Source organism: Haliotis rubra, unplaced genomic scaffold, assembly GCF_003918875.1.
Source record: "Haliotis rubra isolate DU_JTF1 unplaced genomic scaffold, ASM391887v1 Scf88, whole genome shotgun sequence".
Lineage (NCBI taxonomy): Eukaryota > Metazoa > Mollusca > Gastropoda > Lepetellida > Haliotidae > Haliotis > Haliotis rubra.
This window is the reverse complement of record NW_025767612.1, coordinates 949,839-975,782: the sequence shown is the minus strand read 5'-3', so window position 1 is coordinate 975,782 and position 25,944 is coordinate 949,839. Positions and strand designations below refer to the sequence as shown.

The window sequence follows — 25,944 nt, the reverse complement described above, 5'->3', positions numbered from 1 at the left end:
TGCTGAATTTACTACAACCAACAAAATCTCCAGAGGTTGCTCCAGTCAGGCACCCCCCCACCAAGTTTTACTGAGCTCACCTCGCAGACCTACTTACTGCGGCAAGACGCCACACCAGTCCAGGAAATGTTAGCAACACTGCCAGCTAGTCCTATATACTACATAGAAGTGGGAGGTGGGAGAGGTGTACGGAAGCTCTGGGTGTTCCATGATTAATACAACACAGAATACCATACAGAAGTGTTCCAATAATACTACATGGATACCAGCTGTGTGTACGTACATCTCCCAGGGCCTGTCTGATGAGAGTCATGACCAGCTGGATGTCCTCAGAGCTGGTGCAGTACTCTCCTAAGATCCACAATGCTGCCCGGTGAATCCTGTAAACACACATACATCTCACTCATGACCTGGTTGTACACAGGCGGCTCCACAACAGTTCTGTACTACGGAAGTAAGAAACCCAAGCACGTGGTAACCAGGTCCATGAACTCTCACAAAACTGACTTACTTCATCAATACTCATGATCAGGTCAGGAAAGAACAATTTGTGCGAGTTGTTTTACATATTAGAGGGACTATACTTGACAATCAAATCATACCTCAGATATTTTAGCTACGTCTTATGTATCCTATGTTAAGATCTGCAACAAATATTGACATACAACCAAAACAGATCACTTTCTATCACACTGCAGTGGTACTTATACATATCAGAAATGTGAATACAAAAGTTTCTGACATCAGATCAGGGCCCCGTACCACAACCAGTTCAGTGTTTGACTTATACAACAGCCATACTCTAAGCTTGACTTGAATCATAATGTGGAAGGACTGGTTACAGAGAGGGGCTCACTTCATGGCCTTGATGGTGGGGAACACCTCCAGCAGCTTGCTGATGATGAGCGTACGCAGCTGCTCGAAGCGCTGGACGGCCTCTCGTACAAACACCAGCACATCAGCTGCAGCTAGCTCGTTCTGGTCACCCAGGAATTCCATCAGCTACAGAAGAATCATAGAAGTCACAGAAGTGCAATAAGCATTTCTTGCATTTTTCTAAATCAAACACAGGTCCAAAAACCATCCAATCTAATCTCATGACACCACATACAATACAATATATGTGTGCATGCCACATTTTCCAAATTAATGCCATGAACAAGTTTGTTTTCCTATTCTAAGTCATCATGACAGTTTAACGACACCCAAAAATTAGACAACAGATTTAAGATAAGAGGTCCACAAGACGTGGAAAGTGAATGCTGACTGACTGATGGCAGAACTGACATTGTGCCCCGCAGTAGTTGTGTGTAACTTAGGTTTTATGCCTCTCTTAGTAATATATAGTGGGGACACCAGCAATGAGCTTCACACATTGTACCCATGTGGGGAATCAAACCCGGGTCTTCTGCGTGACAACCAAACGCTTTTTAACCACACCCAGCAGTAATGTAGCTGATGATTTCCAAATGCATTTCACATAACTATGTACACACATGAACACAGAGTAAAGCGAATGGTGACAGAATGAGATGATGATGTTTGTGACTCACCACTGGTATGATGACTGGAGCGACATCAGGGAACTTCACGCTGCACTGATGCAGAGTGCGGACAAGGAGTTGTCGGTACTTCCCTGTGTCCTCATGCTCAACGTTGTTTGTCTTCACCACCTCCTTCTTCAACACCAACACCATCTGACAGACACAACACAGAGTGTTACAACCTCTACACCAAGACATCCTGCTGTGACAACATCTGTGCAGCAACGTCATTCACACTATCCTTGTACAAACAGTCACAGTGGCACTGACATGAAGAGTATCTGTTCCAGGTAACTGTAGAACTATAACAACAGAGACTTGCAATTACTATAGCTCTACAGTTGTTGTGTGTAAGAGGTCTCCGACAGATGTTAAGACATGATAATGGTGGTTGATTACTTTAAGGATATTTATATTCAGTTAAAGGCTTGATTAACAAACAAACTTAGGATTACCAATTCATAAACTAAAATATGCACCTTGAGTTAGCTTGCCATAGAAAATGTCTTGGTTTGTAATTTCTCAACATTCTCTTGCAGGGGGCATCATCAAAACGTTTTCTTTATAAATAGTTCTGAATAAATAGTTTTGGGGTGATGATGAAGATTTTAAGGGGGGTCACCCATTTTGTTCTGGGGAGCTAGGGGGATCATCAATTTTGTACATAAAAATATGCTTAAAATTATGCTTAGAAATTATGGGAAGGGGAGGGGGGCCATTGATTTTGTACATGACTAGCAGGGGGGTCACTTATTTTGTACATAAATTTTAGGGAGGGAAATTTCACATTGCACATGCTTCTCCATAAAATTAAATTATGGAGGTCCCTTATTTAGCATTGACAGAATTTCTAACTGTGATATAGATATGTCGTTGTCACAGACAAAACTCAATGTCTGTTTTATTGACACCTATGTGTCTGCCTGCCTGTCTGCTAATGACAATATTCAATACACAACTTCGATCACTGACCACATGCAATTTGAAATTAACACCTATCTGGCTATACACCATAAACAAAACGCATTGATTTATGGCCCGAGTTCGGTCTCTGTCACATTATGTAATTACACAGACAGGCAGGTGTGATACTTGAACACATGACATGTTATGATGTCTGTTGATTGCAAAATGTTATACTGCCTGCCTGACTGAGTTTGGTTTTACGCCACTTTTAGCAATATTCCAGCAACATCACGGCGGGACACCAGAAATGGGCTTCACACATTGTGCCCATGTGGGGATTCGAACCCGGGTCTTCGGCGTGACGAGCCAACGCTTTAACCATTAGGCTACCCCACCGACCCACAAAATGTTATACACAAAAAATGAGCATGTATTTACAAAACCCAACATCTCTATATATACACACACAATGAGCCGTGAGGGCATCTGCAAATGAACCAGCCGTTACACTTGAGTGCACACCCACCCGCTCTGACTGGGTTCGGTATCCCAGCTGCTTCGTTTCTTGGGAAGTAAACCCAAGTACAAAATATTGCACTTTTGATTTGCGATTGTACGCTTATAATTTTGTTTATATGTTTTTTCATAATCAGCAATGTATGTCATGATTAAGTGATAATTGTGTTTTAATTATGTTTGATTTTTTGGTTGCATGTGACCTTTAAACAATTTCTGTCTGAAGGACCCATTCTACTAAGCCCGGTTAAAAGTTCTTATAATAACACAAATCTACTGTCAATGCTGTTGAAAGAGAACATCAAAATGTTTTGTCACAGACTGAACCATGAGCAATGACAAACATCCTTTTTCTCACCACCTCTAACAGTTTACAACCATGAGGAGGAAGAGAGGCTTATGGACTGACCTCCTCGATGGATCTGGAGGTGACAAGGTCAAGGGCGAGTCCGAGGGTCTTCTTCCGGACCTCCTGGTCTGGGGCATTGAGAACACGCAACACGTCCATCACCAGCTCCTGAAAGAGCCAAGAGGAGACACATTTTTTGTAAGGAATCAAGTATCTTAGAGTATCTCAAGTAAACATCTTGTATTGTTAGGCAGTCTTGTGTGAAAACTAAAGTCAAAACATGACATGGACATTTTTGTGAAAGTTTGTCGTTTAACGCCACACTCAGCAATATTCCAGCTGTATCATGGTAGTCTGTAAATAATAGAGCCTGGACCAGACAATCCAGTGATTAACTGCATGATATGATAACATGTGTCAACCAAGTCGGCAAACCTGACCACCCTTTCCCGTTAGTCACCGCATGGGTAGCCTACGACAAATTCTAACCTGGATCTTCACAGGATTTTTGTCAAAGGAAACTTGTACATATATTTGTGTATTGTGGAGGTGATGCTGACCTGCAAGACTTTCTCATGTGCGGCGACCTCCTTCAGGTTGATGAGTCTGTCCAGGACAATCAGCTTGACGTTGTTGTCACTCTCCTTCACAATCAGCTCGATGTAGCAGCTGGCTGCAGCCTACAACGGGGGAAGCCACTGTACAAGCATCTTGTATCACCTCACAAATTACTTCAAGATAAATTAAAAATGACAAATTAATACATCAAAATGTCAATGTGCACTAATTCACCAAGAAATTCCATTATAACAGCTTCTATTGTAGCAAACGTTACACAAAGAAACTGCTGTTTATATAGTTCAAATGAAACCATTTAATGACAAACACACATCACTGTCAGTGCAAAAGGTTGGACATAAACTTTAACTTGAGCTCATAATGAAATCATGTTTGTTCATTTACCATCTTAAAGGTGAATGATAAAGTAATTTTCTGACTAAAAATGTAATTTTTAGAGTAAAATTGATATTTTATACTTATCCTGACTCATGCTAAATGCTTGTCTCCTTCTTCTTGCGAATGATAGTGGAACACTTGAAATCCCTTGAAGTTCCCTTCTAAAATGCGGACGTAAAATCATCACTCACCCACGAGTAGTCTCCCTTGCCTCCTTTGGCGCCCTTTTTGGTCACATGACCAGCTATGTTTGTCCCTCTCTCCGTTTGTATGCCTGACACCCGGAAATCCAGAGTGCCCTGAGAGGGGAGGTTGGGAGGGCTGACCTCATGAGTCAGGATAAGTATAAAATATCAATTTTAGTCAGAAAATTACATATTTTCCCTTATCCTGACTCATGCTAAATGCTTGCAGAATCCGTCGGAATAGGTGGTGGGTCAGGCCACTTCCATGGATTCACTGGCTGCTGTTTTACGTCCTGTATTACCCCCCATGGGAACTTATGACGGCACTGCTGATGATTCTGTTCTTCCAACTTCCATCTGATGAGTCGGGGGGAACCACAACTTGTCAGATATCTTCCGAAACTTCTCCTGACATTTTCATGTGGATTTTAGATATACTAGTGTTCCATTAGTTATCTATTCCAACTCCATCTCTTGATGCGTGCATCAAGTGGAGATGCGACCCTTCTTCATGTACGAGTAAGTCCTATACAAGTACAGGGTCTATGACTCATGCTAGTCTGTCCTAGACGTTTGCATGGACTTAAACCATTTGCTCTCCAGAGCGTTGGTTTTCACAAGTCACGTGATAAAAGTGTGAGATTTTTCTCAGCGCCTTTGTGGAACCGTTAGTTGTTGTGCTACAACAAGTGGCCCAAACTGGTGAATGCCTGAGACGTCTTAGGTGGCAATGTCTCTGAGGTAGTGGTTTGCAAACACTGTGTCCGATTTCCAAAAGCAGCCCTCCATTATTGTTGTAATCGAGCAGTTTCCATGCAGAGCAAGTGTAGACACCAGAGCTCTGACTTCGTGGGGATTGGAGGCTTGTGGAGGTTCAAGTCCGGCTGCTTTGTAGGCCCTTAGTATAACGGCTCTCATCCATATCGATATCGTTGTCCGTGAGACTTCCGTGGGCGTCTCAGTGGATAAGGGGATGAATAGGCGCTTGAATTTTCGTCTCCTTGTTTTTGTCCTTTGTAGGTAGACTTTTAGTGCTCTGACAGGGCATAAGGATAGATCCTGTGTATCCTGTGGCCCAAGGACTGTAGAGAGTGCTGGGATGTGGAACTGTCTGTCAGGCTGGCCGGGCAGTTGGTTCTTGGCAATAAAGTCCCATCTCAGTCCTAGATGTACGATGTCACGATGTGATGATTCAAATCGTGTTCGTTCAAAGTCCAGAGCATGTATTTCTGACATCCGTGCTGCTGTTGCTAGGGCGATCAGGAACAGCGTTTTCTGTGTCAGTAGTTCAAAGGATGTCCTTTCTAGAGGCTCGTAGGCTGTCACTGGTGAGATGTTGTAGAACTACGTTGAGATCCCAGGCAGGAGCCTTGAATTTCTTTTGTTGGTCTTCCAACTTGAACGAGCGTAGTAGTGCCAGTATCTCTGGTACTTTGGTCAGCTTGACACCCGTCTTCATAGTGATAACTGTGCTGAGAGCAGCCAGATACGTTGAGAGTGTTGAACCTTTTAAGTGTCTCGTCTGTCGCAAATGACACAAGTATTCCGCCACTTGAGGATGGGTTGCCTTTACCGCTGTAAAGCCTTTCCTCGGTGCATACTGTTCAAATCTCTGCCACTTGTCGTCGTACAAGTTGCGAGTTGATCTGCGTAAAGCTAGTGTCACTGCTTTTGCTGCTCTGGCGGAGTACCCTCTAGTCTTCAGGCAAGCTTTGATACGCTCCACGCGTGTAGCTGGAACAATGCACTATTCCCGTGAGCTTGCTTGGTGTGTGGATGGACGAGCAGGTTCGACCACTCTGGTAGTTTCAGGGTTGGACTTCCGAGTTCTTGTATGAGGATGGGAAACCATACCCTCGCTGGCCAATAGGGCGGAACCCAAATCAGTTGCAACGTTGTCATCTGCTTGATTTTCTGTATTACTTGTGGTAATAGTGCTGGAGGTGGAAACGCGTAAGCGTTTAGTCCTTCCCATGAGATGCTTAAAGCATCTGTTGCCCATGCCTGAGGATCCGGAATCGGTGAGACGAATGTTGGTAGTTGCTTGTTGAACTTTGTTGCAAACTAGTCTATCAGCGGAGATCCTACTGTCTGTATGACGAACCGGAACACTTCTGGATGTAACATCCATTCTGTCAGGGATGGTTGTAGTGGACGAGATAGGGCATCTGCTATGACATTCTTTGCTCATGTAGATGTTCAGGTCGTCGACGATGCTGAACAGGAGGAAGCAGTTTTAGCAGACTTGTTGACCTTGTTGATCCTTGTTTGTTGATGTAGAACGCTACTGTGTAGTTGTCCATGTGGACTGTGAGCCTTGCGTTCCTTAGTACGTTGGAACAGTGTGGTAAAGCGTTGATCACTGCTTTCATCTCCAACAGGTTGATGTGCAGAATTTGATCCTGACTCGACCACTTTCCTGCTGCCACTTTGTTGTCGAGGTGAGCATCCCATCCTTGTAGTGATGCATCCATGTAGAGATGAGTGTTGCAAGCCGGCTCTGACAAAAAGGTTCCTCCGCAAACATTCGACTTCTAAGTCCACCATAGGAGATATGGTTTCAGACTGTCCGGTAGTATCAGTGGATCCAAACTGTCGAGATGGGCGTTCACAAATATTGTAGTGGGCGCAGCTGTAATTTCCCTCTGCGAGTCATGTCTTGAGCTGAGGTGAGTAGACCAAGCATGCTTTGCCAAGCACGTAGTGTCAACGGAGAGAGCATTGCTTGAGATATCATATGTTGTATCTTGACCCAACGATCCTCTGGGACGACCGTGTGATTCTGTGGTGTGATGAGCCATATTCCTGGAAATTGAAGATCCTGTTTTGGTTCCAGCTCCGATTAGGAGATTACTAGCCATCTACTGCAATCATGTCCTACGTTGTAGGTAAGTGGATCTAGGAGCCCTTGCCATGTCCGTCATGGAAGCGGAGAGATGATCGATTCAGGAATCATGGCTTGAAGCTTGTCTCATCAATCTTCCGGTAATATGTAAATAAGATGTTGTCACCAGAATCCGAACAATGTGCAGCGATGATGCATAATACGTCGTCTCTAGATCAGCAAAAATCTATGATGTACTGGGACTGCCATCGATGTGAAGTATATTTATAGTCGACCGGCTGCCGTGACCAGAAACCGTCTCACGCTTGTCGCTGCAAGTCCCCAGATAGCCATATTAAATCCTCTATGACCCGTGAAGATAGTCGAACCACACTGTACCCTGCTAACTGGACTGTAAATGGAGTCCTTTCCCACGTTGAAAGAGTTGTTTACAACTGTAGACGACTTCCTGGCACGTGACTATGACCGAGTTCTGCAGAGGGTTTGTCTCTCATGGACCAATCAGATTACAGATGTGACGTCACCGGTGTTGCAGGTAAATGATCCTCGTAGAATCTTGTGCAGTCGTTGATTTCTTCGTCAATACTCGGCCTTGTCTGTAACCTCTCTGTTCGGCTTGTGCCAGAGTTACACGAGTGAACACGTGTATAGATGGCTGAGTGGAAGCGCGCGAAAACTTCGCTGCATAGTACCGATGTAAGCAGACTGTTCCCTGTCTGTTGTGACTGTATTCTTCAACTTTATAATCTTTACTGTAGTCGCCATCTTATACAGATGTTCTGTAAAGTTGACCATAACTGATATCTCGCTGAGGAACTGCAACAATGCTGTTAACTGTCCCCTTGATATCTTGTAAGCCCATGTGATAAAAGTCATCTTCAGTGTTTCATCGGATGTTATCTGATATAGTTACTTCAGGTGTGTGTCTCTTCCTTCAGACCCGCGTTGATCCAACATAGGCATCATCTAGTTGTAGTGTCCAGTTGCGTTATCTTCTTATCTTCCATCTTGAAGATCTATTACGGGATTCACTGATGATCTTGTAATCTCAAACCCTGATGTTATCATGAAGGGCTCCGTATGATGCTGGAGCTGTAGACTTCTTCTTCTGCGATGAAGAAGATCGCGTCTTCTTCGTCTGCGATGAGGACAGCTCCGTTGACGACGATCTCTACTTATTCGAGACTGGAACTGGAGTTCATCACTGGAACAGCCACCTGCCCTCGTAAAACGCTCGGCAATTCACTGGAATTATGAACATCGGCAGCAGTAGTTAACACACAGTTATCAGCGCAATCACTCGATTTACCAGACATGACTTGTGAATACCTTCTTACTCAGTCCTTTGCACGTCTATGAAGAGAAAAAAAGGTAGTTATTAAATTCAAAAGTAGTTACAGCGATAGCTCAAAGAACATGTAGTTGTGCAATCAGGACATAATATATGCGGGTCAGCCACAGACAGCCGGTACCTACAACGAATACAAGTTTTCATCAATTGTTAACCAGATGATAAACATGGCAAACAACGTATAATTTAAAATATAATATCATAATATCATAATATCAAAACATTTGATAATATACAATCCCCAAACCGTATACAGCTGCCATTTAGATGTAAAAGGTCCAAAATAGAAAAGGATATGTGCCGTATAGGGACCCAGGCGCTCTCACAACCGTCCTCAAGGGCGAAGAAGGAGAGAGTGACAAACATAGCTGGTCATGTGACCAAAAAGGGCGCCAAAGGAGGCAAGGGAGACTACTCGAGGATGAGTGATGATTTTACGTCCGCTTTTTAGAAGGGAACTTCAAGGGATTTCAAGTGTTCCACTATCATTCGCAAGAAGAAGGAGACAAGCATTTAGCATGAGTCAGGATAAGGAAAAATCTAAACTTAAGACAATAATCGTTTTCATGGATTTGAAACAATAGATGACAAAATTGGAAAAATTATTACTGGATATGTTGGAGACAAAGGTAAAAGACTCACCTTGATGGCCGTGGGGGCGCTGGAGAGTGTGACGAGGGTGCCGGCAGCCTCGTACCTGACGGCAGGGCTGGAGGAGTTAAGGAGGTTGTAGATGCATCGAATGAAGCGGGCACGCTCGGATGGGTTGGCATGGCACACCTACAAGACACACACACATTGAACACCGGATGTCTGTAAAAGGAGCCACAGAAAATTCATCTGGTATATAAAACATTAAGAATTTAAGAATTTGATTCATTACTTGAGCAAACATAGTTTCAGCTATTGCTTACTAAATTACAAGATGGATAATGAATAGTCCGTGAGATAACATGCTAGTGACCATGCTACCCCAGACACTAATGCACCCACAATTTACCCAAAGGGACAGAAACTTCTCCAGCCCTAAAATCTTCCTTTGTGGCTATTTGTATGATTATTAGGGAATTCATTAAAGACCAATAAATCTTCCTGTCAATATGTTGGAATATCTTTCCTACAATGTTATCATATTTTGAACAGATTGGGGAAGTTGACCCCAGGTATTACCTTGTAGATGAGTTCCACGATCACCAACTGCAGGATGTCTCCAAAGGCAGTAACCTGGTCAATACAGCTGCTCAGGTAGTTTAGGGCACGCTCCTGGGGAAACAATCAAAGAAATAATTGGCCTAATGATCACACTCGGAGCCTACCTACCTCACATCAGAGACCTCAGTCAGTGTCCGTGTACCACAAAATCAGTCAGAGCTCATGTACTACACAATCACAGTCAAAGGACTTCCGCTTAACTTGCTGCAAATGTCCCATATATCATGTATATCATTATCAAATACATATATCTTTCAATGTAACCTGACAAAGCTATAAACTGAAATAAACAAGCATTGTCACTAAGGTGACATGATCCCCGCCACAAAATTATCAAATCAAAGTTAAAAAGTAATGAAAGTGAAGGTCGTAGTTTAAGATGGGGTTAAATGTCAATTAAATTATGACCAGTCAACCTCTCTTGATATCTTGCTCTGTAGTTGTTGAAACACACAAATATTTTCAAGATTCACTTTGACCTTGACATGAATGTCATGGTGTATGAAATATGCAAAATAGTAATAAAGAAATTGCTTATTTAAAACATTCAAGAGAAGTCTTGAAAGTCTATGAAGAAAATCCAGTGAACCATTCCTGAGATATCCTGCTGATAACTTAATATGCAGGTTAGCATGCTGAAATCTTCAAAGTGTCGCCACGGCCTTGAAAATTAAACGAAGTTCACCAAAATCCACTGGGCCCTGCACCTTCCTTAGATGAAGCTTGGTGTGAAATATGATGACTATCAAACGAATGGTTCTTGAGGTATCTCGCTTACAAGCTTAACACAAAGGCTAACATTCTGAAATCTTCAAAGCGTTGCTGTGACCTTGGAAATTAGGTGAAGGTCATCAAAATCGACTGGGCCGTGCACCTTCACTAGATGAAGCTTGGTGTCAAACATGAAGACAATCTAGTGAATGCTTCTTGAGATATCCCGCTGACAAGGGTAAAACGTTGAGGTCTCCTTGTGACCTTGAAATGAGGGTCAAGGTCACCAAACCTGACTGGGACTTTTCACATATTGTGATGAACCTAAGTACCAAATATGACAAGAAACTAGTCGACGGTTCTTAAGATATTCAATTTTGTTCGTCTGTACATACATACGGACAGACAGATGGAGAATAATACTATATCCCCCGCTTCGGGCTAAATGCGTTGCGGGGATAACAAGCATAATATTCACTGAAACGGTAGCCCTAATAGAAACTTTCAACCACCCTTTCAAATAAAAAAAATTAAACAGAACAAGAACCAATATAATAGTAATGTGTAAAACATATACATGTATATCACTGAACAGTCAAAGACAATTGTGGACAAAATTTGGAACAAATGGATCTCTATAAATACCAATCAGCCCTATACGATCACATACCTTTTTCAGAATTCTTACAAATAGACACGAACTTCATTAAAATGAACTGACCTGATCAGCATGGATGAGCATCATGAAGGCATTCCTCTTGCAGGACATGTCCTGTTCCCCTTCCAGGAAGTTAGCAATCAGTTCTGGGGCATCCGGGATCAAGAAGTCAAAATTCCTGGAAGAGAGAGCTGGGTATGAACATGTGACCTTGGGGACACTGGGTATGTAATGGTGATAGCAGAGGACAGACCATGACTGAGAATTTGAAAGGGGTGAGTGGGTGGGTGACAGACACTTTTAGCAATATTCCAGCAATGTCATGGCAGGGCACACAAGGAATTAGCTTCACACACCTGTGTTCATGATTGCAATCAAAATGGTATATTTTTCACTGTTCAATTCAATCATAACAAAGTCCAGTATACTGCATACCAGCTGGTTCACCCAGAGTTCACTATCAATATACCTTACATAAATTGCAAGGTTTTTTCAATGGCGATGTCACAAGTCTCATCCAACATAAGGCTAATGTAAGAACTGGTCTTTATGGCTTCAATTTGCTGTTCTTCCATAACATGGAAGATCAATTCCTCAATGACATGAGCATTTCTGTAAAAGTTACTGCAGTGTTCTACACTACTAATAACTTGTAAATTCATCAAATCTATAACTTAAAAGTATCAGCATGGATATGTTTTGAGCCATGACATACACAGTAAGTATTTGTTTAATGTGACCATCAGTCTGGTCACTACGATGAACCTTGTCTGCCTTTGACTAGCAAATGTACAGGGGTTGGATTTACTTTTTGCCCGAATGCACATATCACAGGTTATAATTTAGCAGTTGGTCTTTGTGCTCATGATTAGAAACATCAGGAGATTTGTTTTTTCTTGCTTTCATTACCGAAAATCGAGTCAAGCGACCGCTTCTTCTTGGCAGGACCGACAATACTTAAATGACCAAAACATACAAGTAGTTTAAATATAGCAAATGACGTACTCAACTGCTATAGGCTGTCTAAATATAGCAAATGACATACTCAAATGTTATTGGCTGGTATCTTTACTGCATTCTATAGTTTGGCATGAAATGCATGTGGACCCGGTTTTTAAAATATCTCTTCATCCAATGACCCAATCGATCTCAAACTGTGCAAGTGGAAGTTTTGTCAGACAACCTAATCACATTGTAAATCACCGATTTTATGCATTTGTATTAAAGAATCTGTCTATGTAACTGTCAACAAAATAAACAGCAGAACGCAAACTGCTTGCAGAGGGAGGGAGCCAATGACCTGTAACAGCGGCAGTGTTGGGTCATAAAGGTCAACGTTCGTCAATGTAGGTCAGCTATGCACGTGACAGGTATGAAGAGGTGTTCATTTCTAGCAAATAGCCGGCGAATGACATCTCTGATGACCCTGATGTCAAAAGATTTAACTTTGGATGCCTACCTTTTTGTACAAGGTTTTGTTTATTGGTTGTTGGTTTATTTTTCACAATTTTTAGCACGATGTTCTTTTTCATGCCAAGAGCAAAAGTTGTACGTTTCATGTAATCCGACACCTTATAAATCGGTTTGCTACGTTTGCTCTCTTTTAAAAAAAAATTCAACACATTTCTAATTAAACGTTTAGCATCATTCATCTGAATAAGCTTTCATGATGACAGCTAGAAGTAGTCAATGTGGAAGATCCAAACGGTCTATCACTGTGCAGTGCACAGGTAACTATCATGAACTGCACGTGCATTTACCTTTATGACCCAACACTGCCGCTGTTACAGGTCATTGGCTCCCTCCCTCTGCAAGCAGTCTGCGGTCTGCTGTTTATTTTGTTGACAGTTACATAGACAGATTCTTTAATACAAATGCATAAAATCGGTGATTTACAATGTGATTAGGTTGTCTGACAAAAACATCCACTTGCACAGTTTGAGATCGATTGGGTCATTGGATGAAGAGATATTTACAAAAAACCGGGTCCACATGCATTTCATGCCAAACTATAGCATGGCTCTATTTTTAACCACTCTGTGTTCCCATACTTTCTATTAATATCACGAACATTTTCAACAGTTTGCAATAAAACGAAAGCTATCATTGTTTGCTATCAAATTTCGATTTATTGAACTGAATTCTGAGGGTCACTCATAAGACTTGCGTCAAGCTTGACTCGTACAATAACATTTTGAGAGTCTTTTAGAAAATTGTTACGTCAAATACGCACGAATCATGCGTCATGTAAAACCCTGCACTAACAGTCAGTAAGGTTCCAGCAATATCATGGCAGGGGACACCAGAAATGGGCTTCACACAATGTACACATGTATGAAATTGAACCCAGGTCTTTGGCGTGATGAAGGATTGCTTTAACTACTAGCTATAGGCTACCCCACTGCCCTTAATTTTGAATAAACACAGTATCAGTATGCACAAGGTATGTTTCAACTTCAGCTATGCCCAGAAGGGACATACCTCTGGATACTCTCACTATCTAATCTCAGTATAAACATTACCTTTACCAGTATATAAACCCAGTGAAGATCCTGGTTAGAATTAAATTCATGCGTGTTGTAAGAGGTGACTAACAGGATCAGGTGGTCATACCCGCTGGTTGAAACATGTTATCGACTTGTTTGACACAATCATGTCACCGTATCCCAAATGTGTAGATCGATGATCATGTTGTTGGTCACTGGATTGTCTGGTCCAGACTCTATTATTTACAGACAGCTGGATTGTCTGGTCCAGACTCGATTATTTACAGACAGCTATCATATAGCTTAGAAAATCGCTGAGTGAACAAGAAACAAAGAAAGAAACATATTACATGCATCCTAGCTAATATAGCAACAGTATCAAAGAAAACTGAAGTGGTCATGTTCTCTGGATTATAGTGAGTGAGTTTAGCTTTACGCCACACTCAGCAATATTTCTCTGAATTATACAAAGTGCCTTTCAGATCAAATTATTTAGGGTTGACTGATGCTGTTCCCCTTCTGATAGAACAATAATGACACTATAGAAATGCCTGCCACCTACAATCAACTAAGGGAATTCATTGTTAATATAACGATGCCCTTTATTATATATATATATTACTTGAAACACAGGATCTGTGATGCAACTTGAAATAAAACTGCAATACAAAGTGTTTATAAAATAATATCTAAATAGCATAGTTGCTGCATTGAAACAAATAATGACCTGTCATGACCTATTTTATGACTATTAAGTCAGCACTTGTAACAGTTACTGTATACATACTCTCTTTTCTACCATTTATATAATACATAATACAATATTCATGATAACTGCTGAAATTAGAAGTTATATACATTTTCAAGTGATTATGTCTTTGTAAAACTTGTGAAAATTTGTTTTAAGAAAATCCAAAAATGCTGACTTATATAAATATCTGCCAGTTTACAGAGTGCACCAGGAAAAGCTCAGCAAGTGCGATTGTTTGGATAAGAAAAGTTAAGGTTAACATAGTGGTGGTTTACATCGGCCATGCAATGCCAGAGCAGTCTCCAAGAACTCTAATTCAGACAGGTGAACAGTAACCTGAATATGTATATTACATATTGATATCACTTGTGGGATTTTTACCTGACAAAGTTTAAAAAGGATATGTGTCTGGCTGCATGACTGAGTATAAATAATTAATTGAATGTTTAATACTTCAAACAAGATCACAAAAAAAGTAAATAAAAACCCTTCCCTTTTCAAAAAATAAAAGAAACACTGAAAAAAAAACCACACCAAAAAACTTAAAAGCAGAGAGTCATAGATAAAAACATTTTAAAGTTATATTTAAAACAAGTTTCCTGTACAAAAGTTTACTTCACAGATCAGCTGTCAGCCAGCCCTGCACAACGTGATACCACTGAGTCTGACTGAATCAATACCAGTCATGTGACTTCAGCCTAACTGATATGGCTATTATTAGATTTCTAAGAATCTGGGGTTTTCCGACTGGAAGCTATTTTCACTTTCCAGTTTGCTGGAAAGTGGCCACGTAAAAGGCTATCAAGAAGGAGTGACTGCATACGAAATGGTTATCTGAGCCAATATTAAGGGAACTTGACACATGACATTACACCACAAAGAAGGTTTCAAGGAAAGGATTACATCTTGATGTAAGATAGATGCACTGGGACAGCTCACTTCAAAGTAAAAGAAGACCCTGTTTGGTGATCCTTATTCCAGGATTATGGCCACATCCAAAACAGTGAGTACAACTTGAATATATTTACTAAGACAGTAATGTTGAAATGATATTCAGACATATAATTTATGTTCAGTTGTTAGTGACACAACAGAAGGATTACATATTTCTCATCCACTCATCCATATTTAGTGCTTGAAATATGTGTGAAGTGCACTCATGTAATACATTCAAGCTTAAGCTATTGTACTCCTGAGCAAAATGATTGACGTATTGATTGATCAATCATACAGGTATACTTTGGAATAAGGATCAACAGCTAATTCAGTATTACATAGAAAATAGCAAATAGTGGGTACCCCTTTCAAGGCTCACAAGTGCAGTTGCCAAACCTACTGCAGGTTGGTTAAAATTCCCATTATGTTAAACCTGGTCTTATTAAACGTGTTAAAATGTGTACTGACAATATCTCTTAAGCCATGATACTTTATTTGATGATTATCACCACCCTCCCTCCCTCCCTCCCAAACCAAAAGCTAACAAAGAACAACCCAACAACAACCAACCATTCAGCTATGTCTAAATAAGCAGTAAACATACTGCTGCATGTATGTCACCAGTCTTCATCTTCCTGGGAGACCAGCATCACTCATATTTATCATGTTTACTGTCTGAATCTTTTATAACATAAACTGTGCTGACAAAATGTTCATTATTTTTAAGGCAAAACCATTTTCATTTCCTGTCTTTTAGGATAGTTCGGCAACATGCTTTGAACAACAGGCAAAATGATTTAGGGCTTATCTGAGTTATTTTAATTATAAACCTTACAAGATATTGCCTCTGTCAATAAACTATGACAAAAACAAAAATCATTTAGTTTCATATACTCCTTTCAACAATTAAAAAATTGAAAAGGTTTATCAGAACAATATTTGTGTTGTTAGTTTTTCTGGAAAATAAAAAAATCTACACACTAAAGAACATGATTCTATTATATTAACTTGATTAAAGCAATCCAACTGATCATTACAGATAAGGAGAGCTGTGCTGAACTTTGCTAGTGCAACCTCCAAGAACAAAGTGAAACAAATCACGGTGGAGTGGAGCAAAAAGAAAGTTAAGATCTGCCGTCTCTGTGTGTCAATGTGTACAGTGACAACAGGAGAAGTTGTCCTCATGTTTGTGACCTTGAACCCAGGGGAGACAACTGTGGACCTGCCACTTCAGCTGGACACAGAAGCAGGCACAGTCAGGCTTGTAGTGTACGGACTGGCTGAGAGGGACTCAGGACAAAGTCAGTATTACACCATTGCAGGGAGTTGTATCAAACAACTTACCAAGGCTACTGCAGGTAGGTTAAACAATGATTCTCTGGAAAGTTCAGGAAGAACGTCTAATTATTTTCCCCACTTCTGGCTGAAGAATGCTTCTAGGATGCAATGGTAAAATACTTCCCCTTCAAATGACTTTCATGACTGAAGCAGCCTTAACTTTCACTTGAAATGAAATGTAAACTTGTTATGGACCCTCTTCCACTAGAGGGGCAGTGGGGTAACCTAGTGGTTAAAGCGTTGGTTCGTCACGCCGAAGACCTGGGTTCGAATCCCCACATGGGTACAATGTGTGAAGCCCATTTCTGGTGCCCCACGCCGTGATGTTGCTGGAATATTGCTAAAAACGGCGTAAAACCAAACTCACTCAGTCAGTCAGTCTTCCACTAGATCTGGAGATATGACACCAACCATTTAAACATGTAGTAATCATGGTGGTACGTCATGGAACATAGGAAGTATCCCTATCAGAAATTGAGTACAATAAACTATTATATATATTATCTACTTCCACAATTTCAATCTAAGAGAACAATATTTCTTGAGAATTTTGCAAAAAGACTTAATGTTTCAGAAACATTGGAGGGAAAAGTAACTGTCCAGTTATCTCCAAAGCACACAGAAGATGCTACTTGTATTAAACTCCAGGAAAAAGTGGTAATTACTTCTTCTTTCTTCCATCTCATAAACAGTACCCATATACACATAATTTCATATTAGCAAGAAGGGAAGTTAGACAGAGTTATATAACGCCATTGCTCAATAATTTGAGTGATTCTTTATTCTTTATGTTGAAGCAGTTTGTCACACTATTCATTAAAGGAACACTAGGATATAAATGAATTGCAAGTTATTAACTAGCATTTGATTGACAAGCATCAAGTTTTTGCATTTGTTATCCTAAGAACCCGAAAACAAATGAGGTAATTTGTTGTTTCTTGATTGGCTGATAATGGAATGGCCTGAACTTGTTTTGCATTTTGTGTTTTCTATAAGATATTTTTTTATAATGACTAAATTAGTAATGTGTAAAGTTGATATAATCTGTGTTATTTAGTGTACACTGTTTTTATGTTGACACCTCCCAAAACATTACTAATGAAAACTGCAAGAAACAACATCCACCATCTACTGACGTAGTATTCCCCCTACAACTGATTATGGTCATGTGTTGGTGTCCCACAGGAGGAGTTTCAAATCGGCATCAAACAGCAGCCGCCATCTTGGTACTATGTATCTAACCTGCCAACAACGGGAGGCCAACAGAAGCCAGCCGTGCACCAGTATCTGATAGTGCTTCAGCAGCGTGAACCGCTTTGAAGAATCACTGATCCTGCAACCAACTTCCAGCCCAAAGGTCCGTTCCAGCTGCACTGCCATCGTTGACTGACTTCTCCACCAAGGTGTACTGGATGAAGTCAGTGCTACAGACAGACACCTACACACTGTTCACAGTCTTCAGAAAGTCAGACACGCTTTGTTTTACAACATGTGAGTAAGACATCACCACTATCAAATACACTTGCATTCAACAGCAACAAATGTTATATAGTACATCAACCTTATTTCTGGCCCCCAGTTTTTGGTGATTTAGTTCGCCTGATATGTTTGTATTACTATATGATGAAAATTACATATTTTCTATTTATTTGACCAAACAAGGAAAATCAGTTTTACAGTTTGTCATCTCAAAGGTTTTTCCTTGTTATTATGTACCGTAATTTAAAGGGCGTAACAGCAGATGATTAAATGCCTGTATGGTTGGCGCATTATAGCTATATCACAGCATGTGGTAAATAGTTGGAATTGGGCCCAGCAGACCAGTGGTTGATGTAATAAGCAACATCATGTGATATCAGGAATTCCAGGGGGAATTGGGAGGGGCAGGGATGAATGTGACCTTCACAATCTACAGGACATGAAAATCATTGCACTTTATATATTTTCAGATTTATCCTTAGACGAAATGAGCACACTTCACACAAGAGCCATGTCACTGGTCCCCAAGAACAAGAAGAGCTGACTGTTACTTTGCCATCCCCTACTTCTACAGGAACAAACCCCCGGAGTACTACGCTAACATCTTCAAGAAGCGTGACGGCGTCATGGAGACGTATCGCAAAGACTACAATGGTGACCGAGGCTCGCCCATCAATGGCAACATTGATGGCTTGTTCTTCGGGACAGGCCTTGATCCTAAAACACGACTTCCTCCTGCGTTCTCCTATTATGGAAGACAGCGTCTCTACATTCCAGCTCAGATAATCTTTCATGATGCGACCAATCTCTACTTCGCGGACTTCTACTGCCACTATGAGGTGCATTATGTCACTCTGGTTCTCACTGAACCTGGTTCACCAGCTGATGTTTTCTGCCAAAATCGCTTGTTGAAGCTTGATCCCTACAACAACCCATTCCTCTTCAAAAAAGCCAAGTATCTCCCTCTGTCCCCGTCCCAGATCTATGTGACTCATAAACTACACGTGGAGGTCTTCTACACCGAACATGTCAACATCGGGGCATTGATGAGGGCAATGCCCATGGAAGTGTTCTTCAGAAATGTACAGCCCATGGGGGCTGGCAAAAGCAAACCTAGTGGAATACCCAAAAATGCAAATTGTAAAATATGCAATCTGAAATGAAATATCAACACAGCTGAACATGAAGGCAGCAGGGTTGGAATTAAGGACTTGTGATGGTACTTGAGGATTTTAGCCACAACTTTTGATGCTGACATTTTTAATATTAGGACTTAAACGTGTCATGGTAACAGTCAAAACGTCATTACACTCCACAGTGTTGATTCCTGGAGTTTTGTAACACTGCACACAAATTGTTTTATTTCATTGTTACTGATCAGACAGTGCTCAGTGTTGATTCCTTGAGATTTGTAAAACTGGATATAAATGAATTGCAAGTTATTAACTAGCATTTGATTGACAAGCATCAAGTTTTTGCATTTGTTATCCTAAGAACCCGAAAACAAATGAGGTAATTTGTTGTTTCTTGATTGGCTGATAATGGAATGGCCTGAACTTGTTTTGCATTTTGTGTTTTCTATAAGATATTTTTTTGATAATGACTAAATTAGTAATGTGTAAAGTTGATATAATCTGTGTTATTTAGTGTACACTGTTTTTATGTTGACACCTCCCAAAACATTACTAATGAAAACTGCAAGAAACAACATCCACCATCTACTGACGTAGTATTCCCCCTACAACTGATTATGGTCATGTGTTGGTGTCCCACAGGAGGAGTTTCAAATCGGCATCAAACAGCAGCCGCCATCTTGGTACTATGTATCTAACCTGCCAACAACGGGAGGCCAACAGAAGCCAGCCGTGCACCAGTATCTGATAGTGCTTCAGCAGCGTGAACCGTTTGAAGAATCACTGATCCTGCAACCAACTTCCAGCCCAAAGGTCCGGATTCCAGCTGCACTGCCATCGTTGACTGACTTCTCCACCAAGGTGTACTGGATGAAGTCAGTGCTACAGACAGACACCTACACACTGTTCACAGTCTTCAGAAAGTCAGACACGCTTTGTTTTACAACATGTGAGTAAGACATCACCACTATCAAATACACTTGCATTCAACAGCAACAAATATTATATAGTACATCAACCTTATTTCTGGCCCCCCAGTTTTTGGTGATTTAGTTCGCCTGATATGTTTGTATTACTATATGATGAAAATTACATATTTTCTATTTATTTGACCAAACAAGGAAAATCAGTTTTACAGTTTGTCATCTGAAAGGTTTTTCCTTGTTATTATGTAATTTAAAGGGCGTAACAGCAGATGATTAAATGCCTGTATGGTTGGCGTATTATAGCTATATCACAGCATGTGGTAAATAGTTGGAATTGGGCCCAGCAGACCAGTGGTTGATGTAATAAGCAACATCATGTGATATCAGGAATTCCAGGGGGAATTGGGAGGGCAGGGATGAATGTGACCTTCACAATCTACAGGACATGAAAATCATTGCACTTTATATATTTTCAGATTTATCCTTAGACGAAATGAGCACACTTCACACAAGAGCCATGTCACTGGTCCCCAAGAACAAGAAGAGCGACTGTTACTTTGCCATCCCCTACTTCTACAGGAACAAACCCCCGGAGTACTACGCTAACATCTTCAAGAAGCGTGACGGCGTCATGGAGACGTATCGCAAAGACTACAATGGTGACCGAGGCTCGCCCATCAATGGCAACATTGATGGCTTGTTCTTCGGGACAGGCCTTGATCCTAAAACACGACTTCCTCCTGCGTTCTCCTATTATGGAAGACAGCGTCTCTACATGCCAGCTCACATAATCTTTCATGATGCGACCAATCTCTACTTCGCGGACTTCTACTGCCACTATGAGGTGCATTATGTCACTCTGGTTCTCACTGAACCTGGTTCACCAGCTGATGTTTTCTGCCAAAATCGCTTGTTGAAACTTGATCCCTACAACAACCCATTTCTCTTCAAAAAAGCCAAGTATCTCCCTCTGTCCCCGTCCCAGATCTATGTGACTCATAAACTACACGTGGAGGTCTTCTACACCGAACATGTCAACATCGGGGCATTGATGAGGGCAATGCCCATGGAAGTGTTCTTCAGAAATGTACAGCCCATGGGGGCTGGCAAAAGCAAACCTAGTGGAATACCCAAAAATGCAAATTGTAAAATATGCAATCTGAAATGAAATATCAACACAGCTGAACATGAAGGCAGCAGGGTTGGAATTAAGGACTTGTGATGGTACTTGAGAATTTTAGCCACAACTTTTGATGCTGACATTTTTAATATTAGGACTTAAACGTGTCATGGTAACAGTCAAAACGTCATTACACTCCACAGTGTTGATTCCTGGAGTTTTGTAACACTGCACACAAATTGTTTTATTTCATTGTTACTGATTAGACAGTGCTCAGTGTTGATTCCTTGAGATTTGTAAAACTGCATACAAAGTGTCTTATTTCATTGTTATTGATTAGACAGTGCTCATCACAAACAGGTGCTGTAGTCACGGAAACCAATGAACAGTAGAAAGTGCAATCCCAAATGTATTGTGTTACATTTGACCACTTTCTAGATAGGGTGGAACGGTATGCTCTTACCACTGTACGGTACGTATTGCAGTACATGGCCTTCGGTTCGGTATATGAGATATGATCATAATCAGAAAATACAGATCATGATAATGCAGAAAATTGACAACAAGATACCTCTAGCAAAGAAATGAATAGATTTTGACAAAATCATTCGATTTCTAGACATTTTAGAAAAGATTTAAAAGGTTAACAAAATGAGGGTATGAAAACTGAAAATACCAAATTTTTTAATTGCATTACGGTATACCGAACTAATGGCAAAATACTGCGGTTCTACTAATATCTAAATTGCATTGTGTATTCACCCTGTAAACAGGTCAGGGACTCCAACAATCCACGAAAAGATATGTATAACCATAATTGTCAATGAAAAAAACCTTTGTGCACAGGTGTTAGACTGACAAAGTGACATCTAGTCTCTGAAATGAATATATTTTACAGAAGAAAATGCTTCATAACAAAAACATAAAATATAATGAAAGGGACCCTAATACTTTCTTCAGTTTCAGATACTAATTGTCACATACTGGTAATGACAGACTACAGTTGAGTTAATATCTTATCATGCGTCATCACAACAGAACATATATCACCAATAATTATTCAACTGACTGATGAGTATTCAAACTAATCAATGTCAAATTAAAACTAATTCCCATTGTGATGTTGTTTGTATATGTAGTATACAACCAACTAGTAGACTGTTAATTTATTTTAACATTGTTAATGTTGTTATCATGGTTACAGATAAACAGAAATGTGAAGACTATCCACACATTCTGTATGCATGCATTTCACAAAAGAAAGTGTTGACCCGTAAATAGAAATGCCTTTTTCATTATTTTCTCTTCTTTTAGTTTCAAAACAATGGGGTATGCGATCTACACAGCAGGTCCAGTTACCATGGAAACTAATCCTTGCTGGCTTGATAGATTGGCAACATCTTTGTTGCTTACTCACATAAGGTATCTTAGAATATATTTTGCCCCAATTTTTTAAATCCTGAGGCAAAGGGAAGAGCGACATTTTCATTTAAATATAAACGCAAAAACCTGCACAGTCAAACCTTCCGTTAGCATACAAAAAAGCTGAATCTTTTAAAATGTTGCAAAAGTTAGTGTTTGGATTATTCTTAAACTGACAGATTCTTAACAGTCAGTGGATTTTATTTCTGGTTAAGTGGCTCATGTTGACTGGTACAATGTACTTGGTCAATATTTAATGTTAACTGATGTGATCATTTCCAAACCTACCTCAAATGACCATGGGTGCAAACGAGTGAGTGAGTGAGTGAGTGAGTGAGTTTAGATTTACGCCACTTTTAGCAATATCACAGCAGGGGACACAGGAATGGGCTTCACACATTGTACCCATATGGAGAATAGCATCCGGGCCTTTGGTGTGATGAGCGATCACTGTAACCACTAGGCTACCCCACCACCCCTCAAACTAAGCATAGAGACGTAATTTATCAACACAGTATTCCATGAAACCTGCCCCTTACATGCTGGATGAAACATACATCACCAAAAGTGGGCCAGTATTGTGTATTTTGTACTGTTGGTAACTAAAAAGCACTGTCCAAAACCTGAAACTTAGAAAGCCCATTTGCCCAAAATATGTTCAACTATCTGTCAAATAAATCAGAGAAAAGGAGGGTCTACACACAATAATGTGACAAGTCACTTTTACTTCCATGGGTCAGGATTAAATACAAAATATTTTTGAAGCCCATGATATATGTTATAAGTTATGATTCAAAGTCGACACTGGTCATTTTCATGCTTGCTTGAAGGCAACGAAATAATATTTAACCAACTTGGCTGGCACTTTATTATCACAGGTCAGGCAAGTCAGACATACTAAATGAACAACCCTGCTGAGAAAGAAGATTCTAAAACATCTGGATCAATATTAGCAGTGTTCCAATGTTATCAGCTGTGTATTTGGATCATCATCTTCCAAGCAATACACATCAAGCCATACACAACAGGGGTGGAAATAACCCATTGCCCGACGTCCGAGTCCAGTGTTTTTTCTGTCGGGGAAGCAAATTTGTGTATCATGCTGTACCGGTGTCCAGTTGACTTTCCAATGTTAATTATGCAGTTTATTTAAGAAATGGACAAAAAAATAGTCCGGTATAGTGGGAAAATTATCAGGGCAAGTGATTTTACATGTGCCACTGTACTGGAGTACACTAGCAATTTTAAAGTTATTTCCACCCCTGCACAATGATTTCTTTGCGTGAGTGAGTGAGTGAGTTGAGTTTTCGCCGAAATTCAGCTATATGGCGCAGTCTGTAAATAAATGAAACTAGACCAGACAATCCAGTGATCAACAGCATAAGCATCGATCTATGCAATTAGGATACAATGACATGTGTCAACCAAGTCAGCAAGCCTGACCACCCGATCCCGTTAGTTGCCTCTTACAACAAGCATGGGTTACTGAAGATAAAATTCTAACCCGGATCTTCTGAATTGTGACCTATTCTCAAACCAGAATCCAGGGATGTTTGACACAACCTGTAACCTACCTGTAGATGGTGTAGATAGCCAGGACAGCATTCCGCCGGACATATGAATGCCTATGCTCCAGACACTGTCTAATGGCAGGCATAAGAGGCTCCACCAACTCAGGCTCCTTCAGCTTGCAAAGGAAGCGGAGAGTGGAGCCACGGATGAACTCATTTGGATGTTGCAGGTCCTGTGCAGAGAAAGGAGTGAATAGTGAATAAGTATTGTTTATGACAGATATTTCACCAGAAAAGAATTCATACACTGTACCCATGTGGGGAATCAAGTGAGAGACTGAGTTTTTAGTTTTACACCACCTTTAACAATATTCTAGCAATATCACGGCAGAGGAAACCAGAAATTGGCTTCACACAATGTACCCATGTGGGGAATCAATTCTGGTCTTCGGCATGACAAAGCAAAAGCTTTTACCACTAAGCCAACTGACCACCCATGTTCGGAATCGAACCTGGGTCTGCAGGTCAATGAGCAAATGCTTTTAACAACTAAACTATCCCAACGCCCTGCATGAAAAAGGGAACAATATATAGTCACTATGTATACACAGGTTTAGAAAACGTAATGGTTTCAATGACTGAGCATGTGCCCACCTTTCTGTATGCATCACAGACGAGGATCATCTCCTGCATGAGCTTGCCATCAGGTGTGTACTTGGGCACCACCTCCCAGAAGATGAGCAGCATCTTCTTCACCATGTGGTCCTGCATCGGCATCACGAAAAGCGGATGATGGTCATCAGGAGAGATGGCATCTTCTCCCCATTGAGGATCTGCTGAATTGTCTTCTTCAAGGCTTCAACTTTGGTTTTTGTGTCACCCTTTTCTGAAAACACATGAAAGCATGTAAATACTGATTTCTTTCACTAACAGACATATAAGTGAGAATTAAGCCTACCTACTTCAGTTAAATGTCTAGTGAGTGTACTTACTTGTTGGACATGCTGGAAAAATGACAAAATGTATCCTATTCAAACTTTTAAAACCAAGCACACCTAACCAACTGACAGACAAAAGATCACAATTTAATATTCAAAATCGTAACCAGTTTTCTGGAATGACTCACAAGTGACAATCAACAGTACATTGCACACACCAAAGGTTCACAAAGCTTTCTATAACCATGTAACATGAAACTTTGATGTTTATCAATAAATGTTCCATAAGTGTCTTGAGCTGCAGTACCTAAGTCCTGCTTGAGTTGCAGCTCTGTTGGAGGTTCAGAATCTGTGGGGATGTTGATGAGGGTGTAGCAGCCCTGGTCGGACATCTTGCCTGATAGTTCCTGGAAAGACAAGAAAGGAATATTATACAACCTAAACCACATATACATCGCAGTCAACATCAAGAAAGGATTGCAACAAAAAGTATGTTTATTACCTTAAGTAACAGTTTTCACTAAGTTTAAGTTACAAGCATAAGCCTATGTAGTATAGTTCTTAAAAAAACTAACAAGGCTAGGAAGACTCATATGATATTTTCTTGGGAAAATAATCATTAAAACAAAAGAAATGTAGGGTAATCAATTAACTAAAATAAATGAATCAA

General features: G+C 40.5%; 1 protein-coding gene across 1 annotated transcript in view; it reads right to left on the bottom strand.

Moving 5' to 3' along the window:
- Positions 1 to 25,944, bottom strand: part of LOC124263321 (coatomer subunit beta-like) — a 36,948-nt gene that overhangs the window by 8,904 nt on the left and 2,100 nt on the right. Inside the window, 12 exon segments of the mRNA XM_046697902.1 lie at positions 284 to 380; positions 857 to 1,002; positions 1,554 to 1,697; positions 3,376 to 3,483; positions 3,876 to 3,995; positions 9,296 to 9,433; positions 9,824 to 9,916; positions 11,298 to 11,412; positions 24,400 to 24,569; positions 24,991 to 25,119; positions 25,122 to 25,222; positions 25,582 to 25,681. Of these exon segments, the coding sequence (XP_046553858.1) occupies positions 284 to 380; positions 857 to 1,002; positions 1,554 to 1,697; positions 3,376 to 3,483; positions 3,876 to 3,995; positions 9,296 to 9,433; positions 9,824 to 9,916; positions 11,298 to 11,412; positions 24,400 to 24,569; positions 24,991 to 25,119; positions 25,122 to 25,222; positions 25,582 to 25,681 (1,461 nt within the window).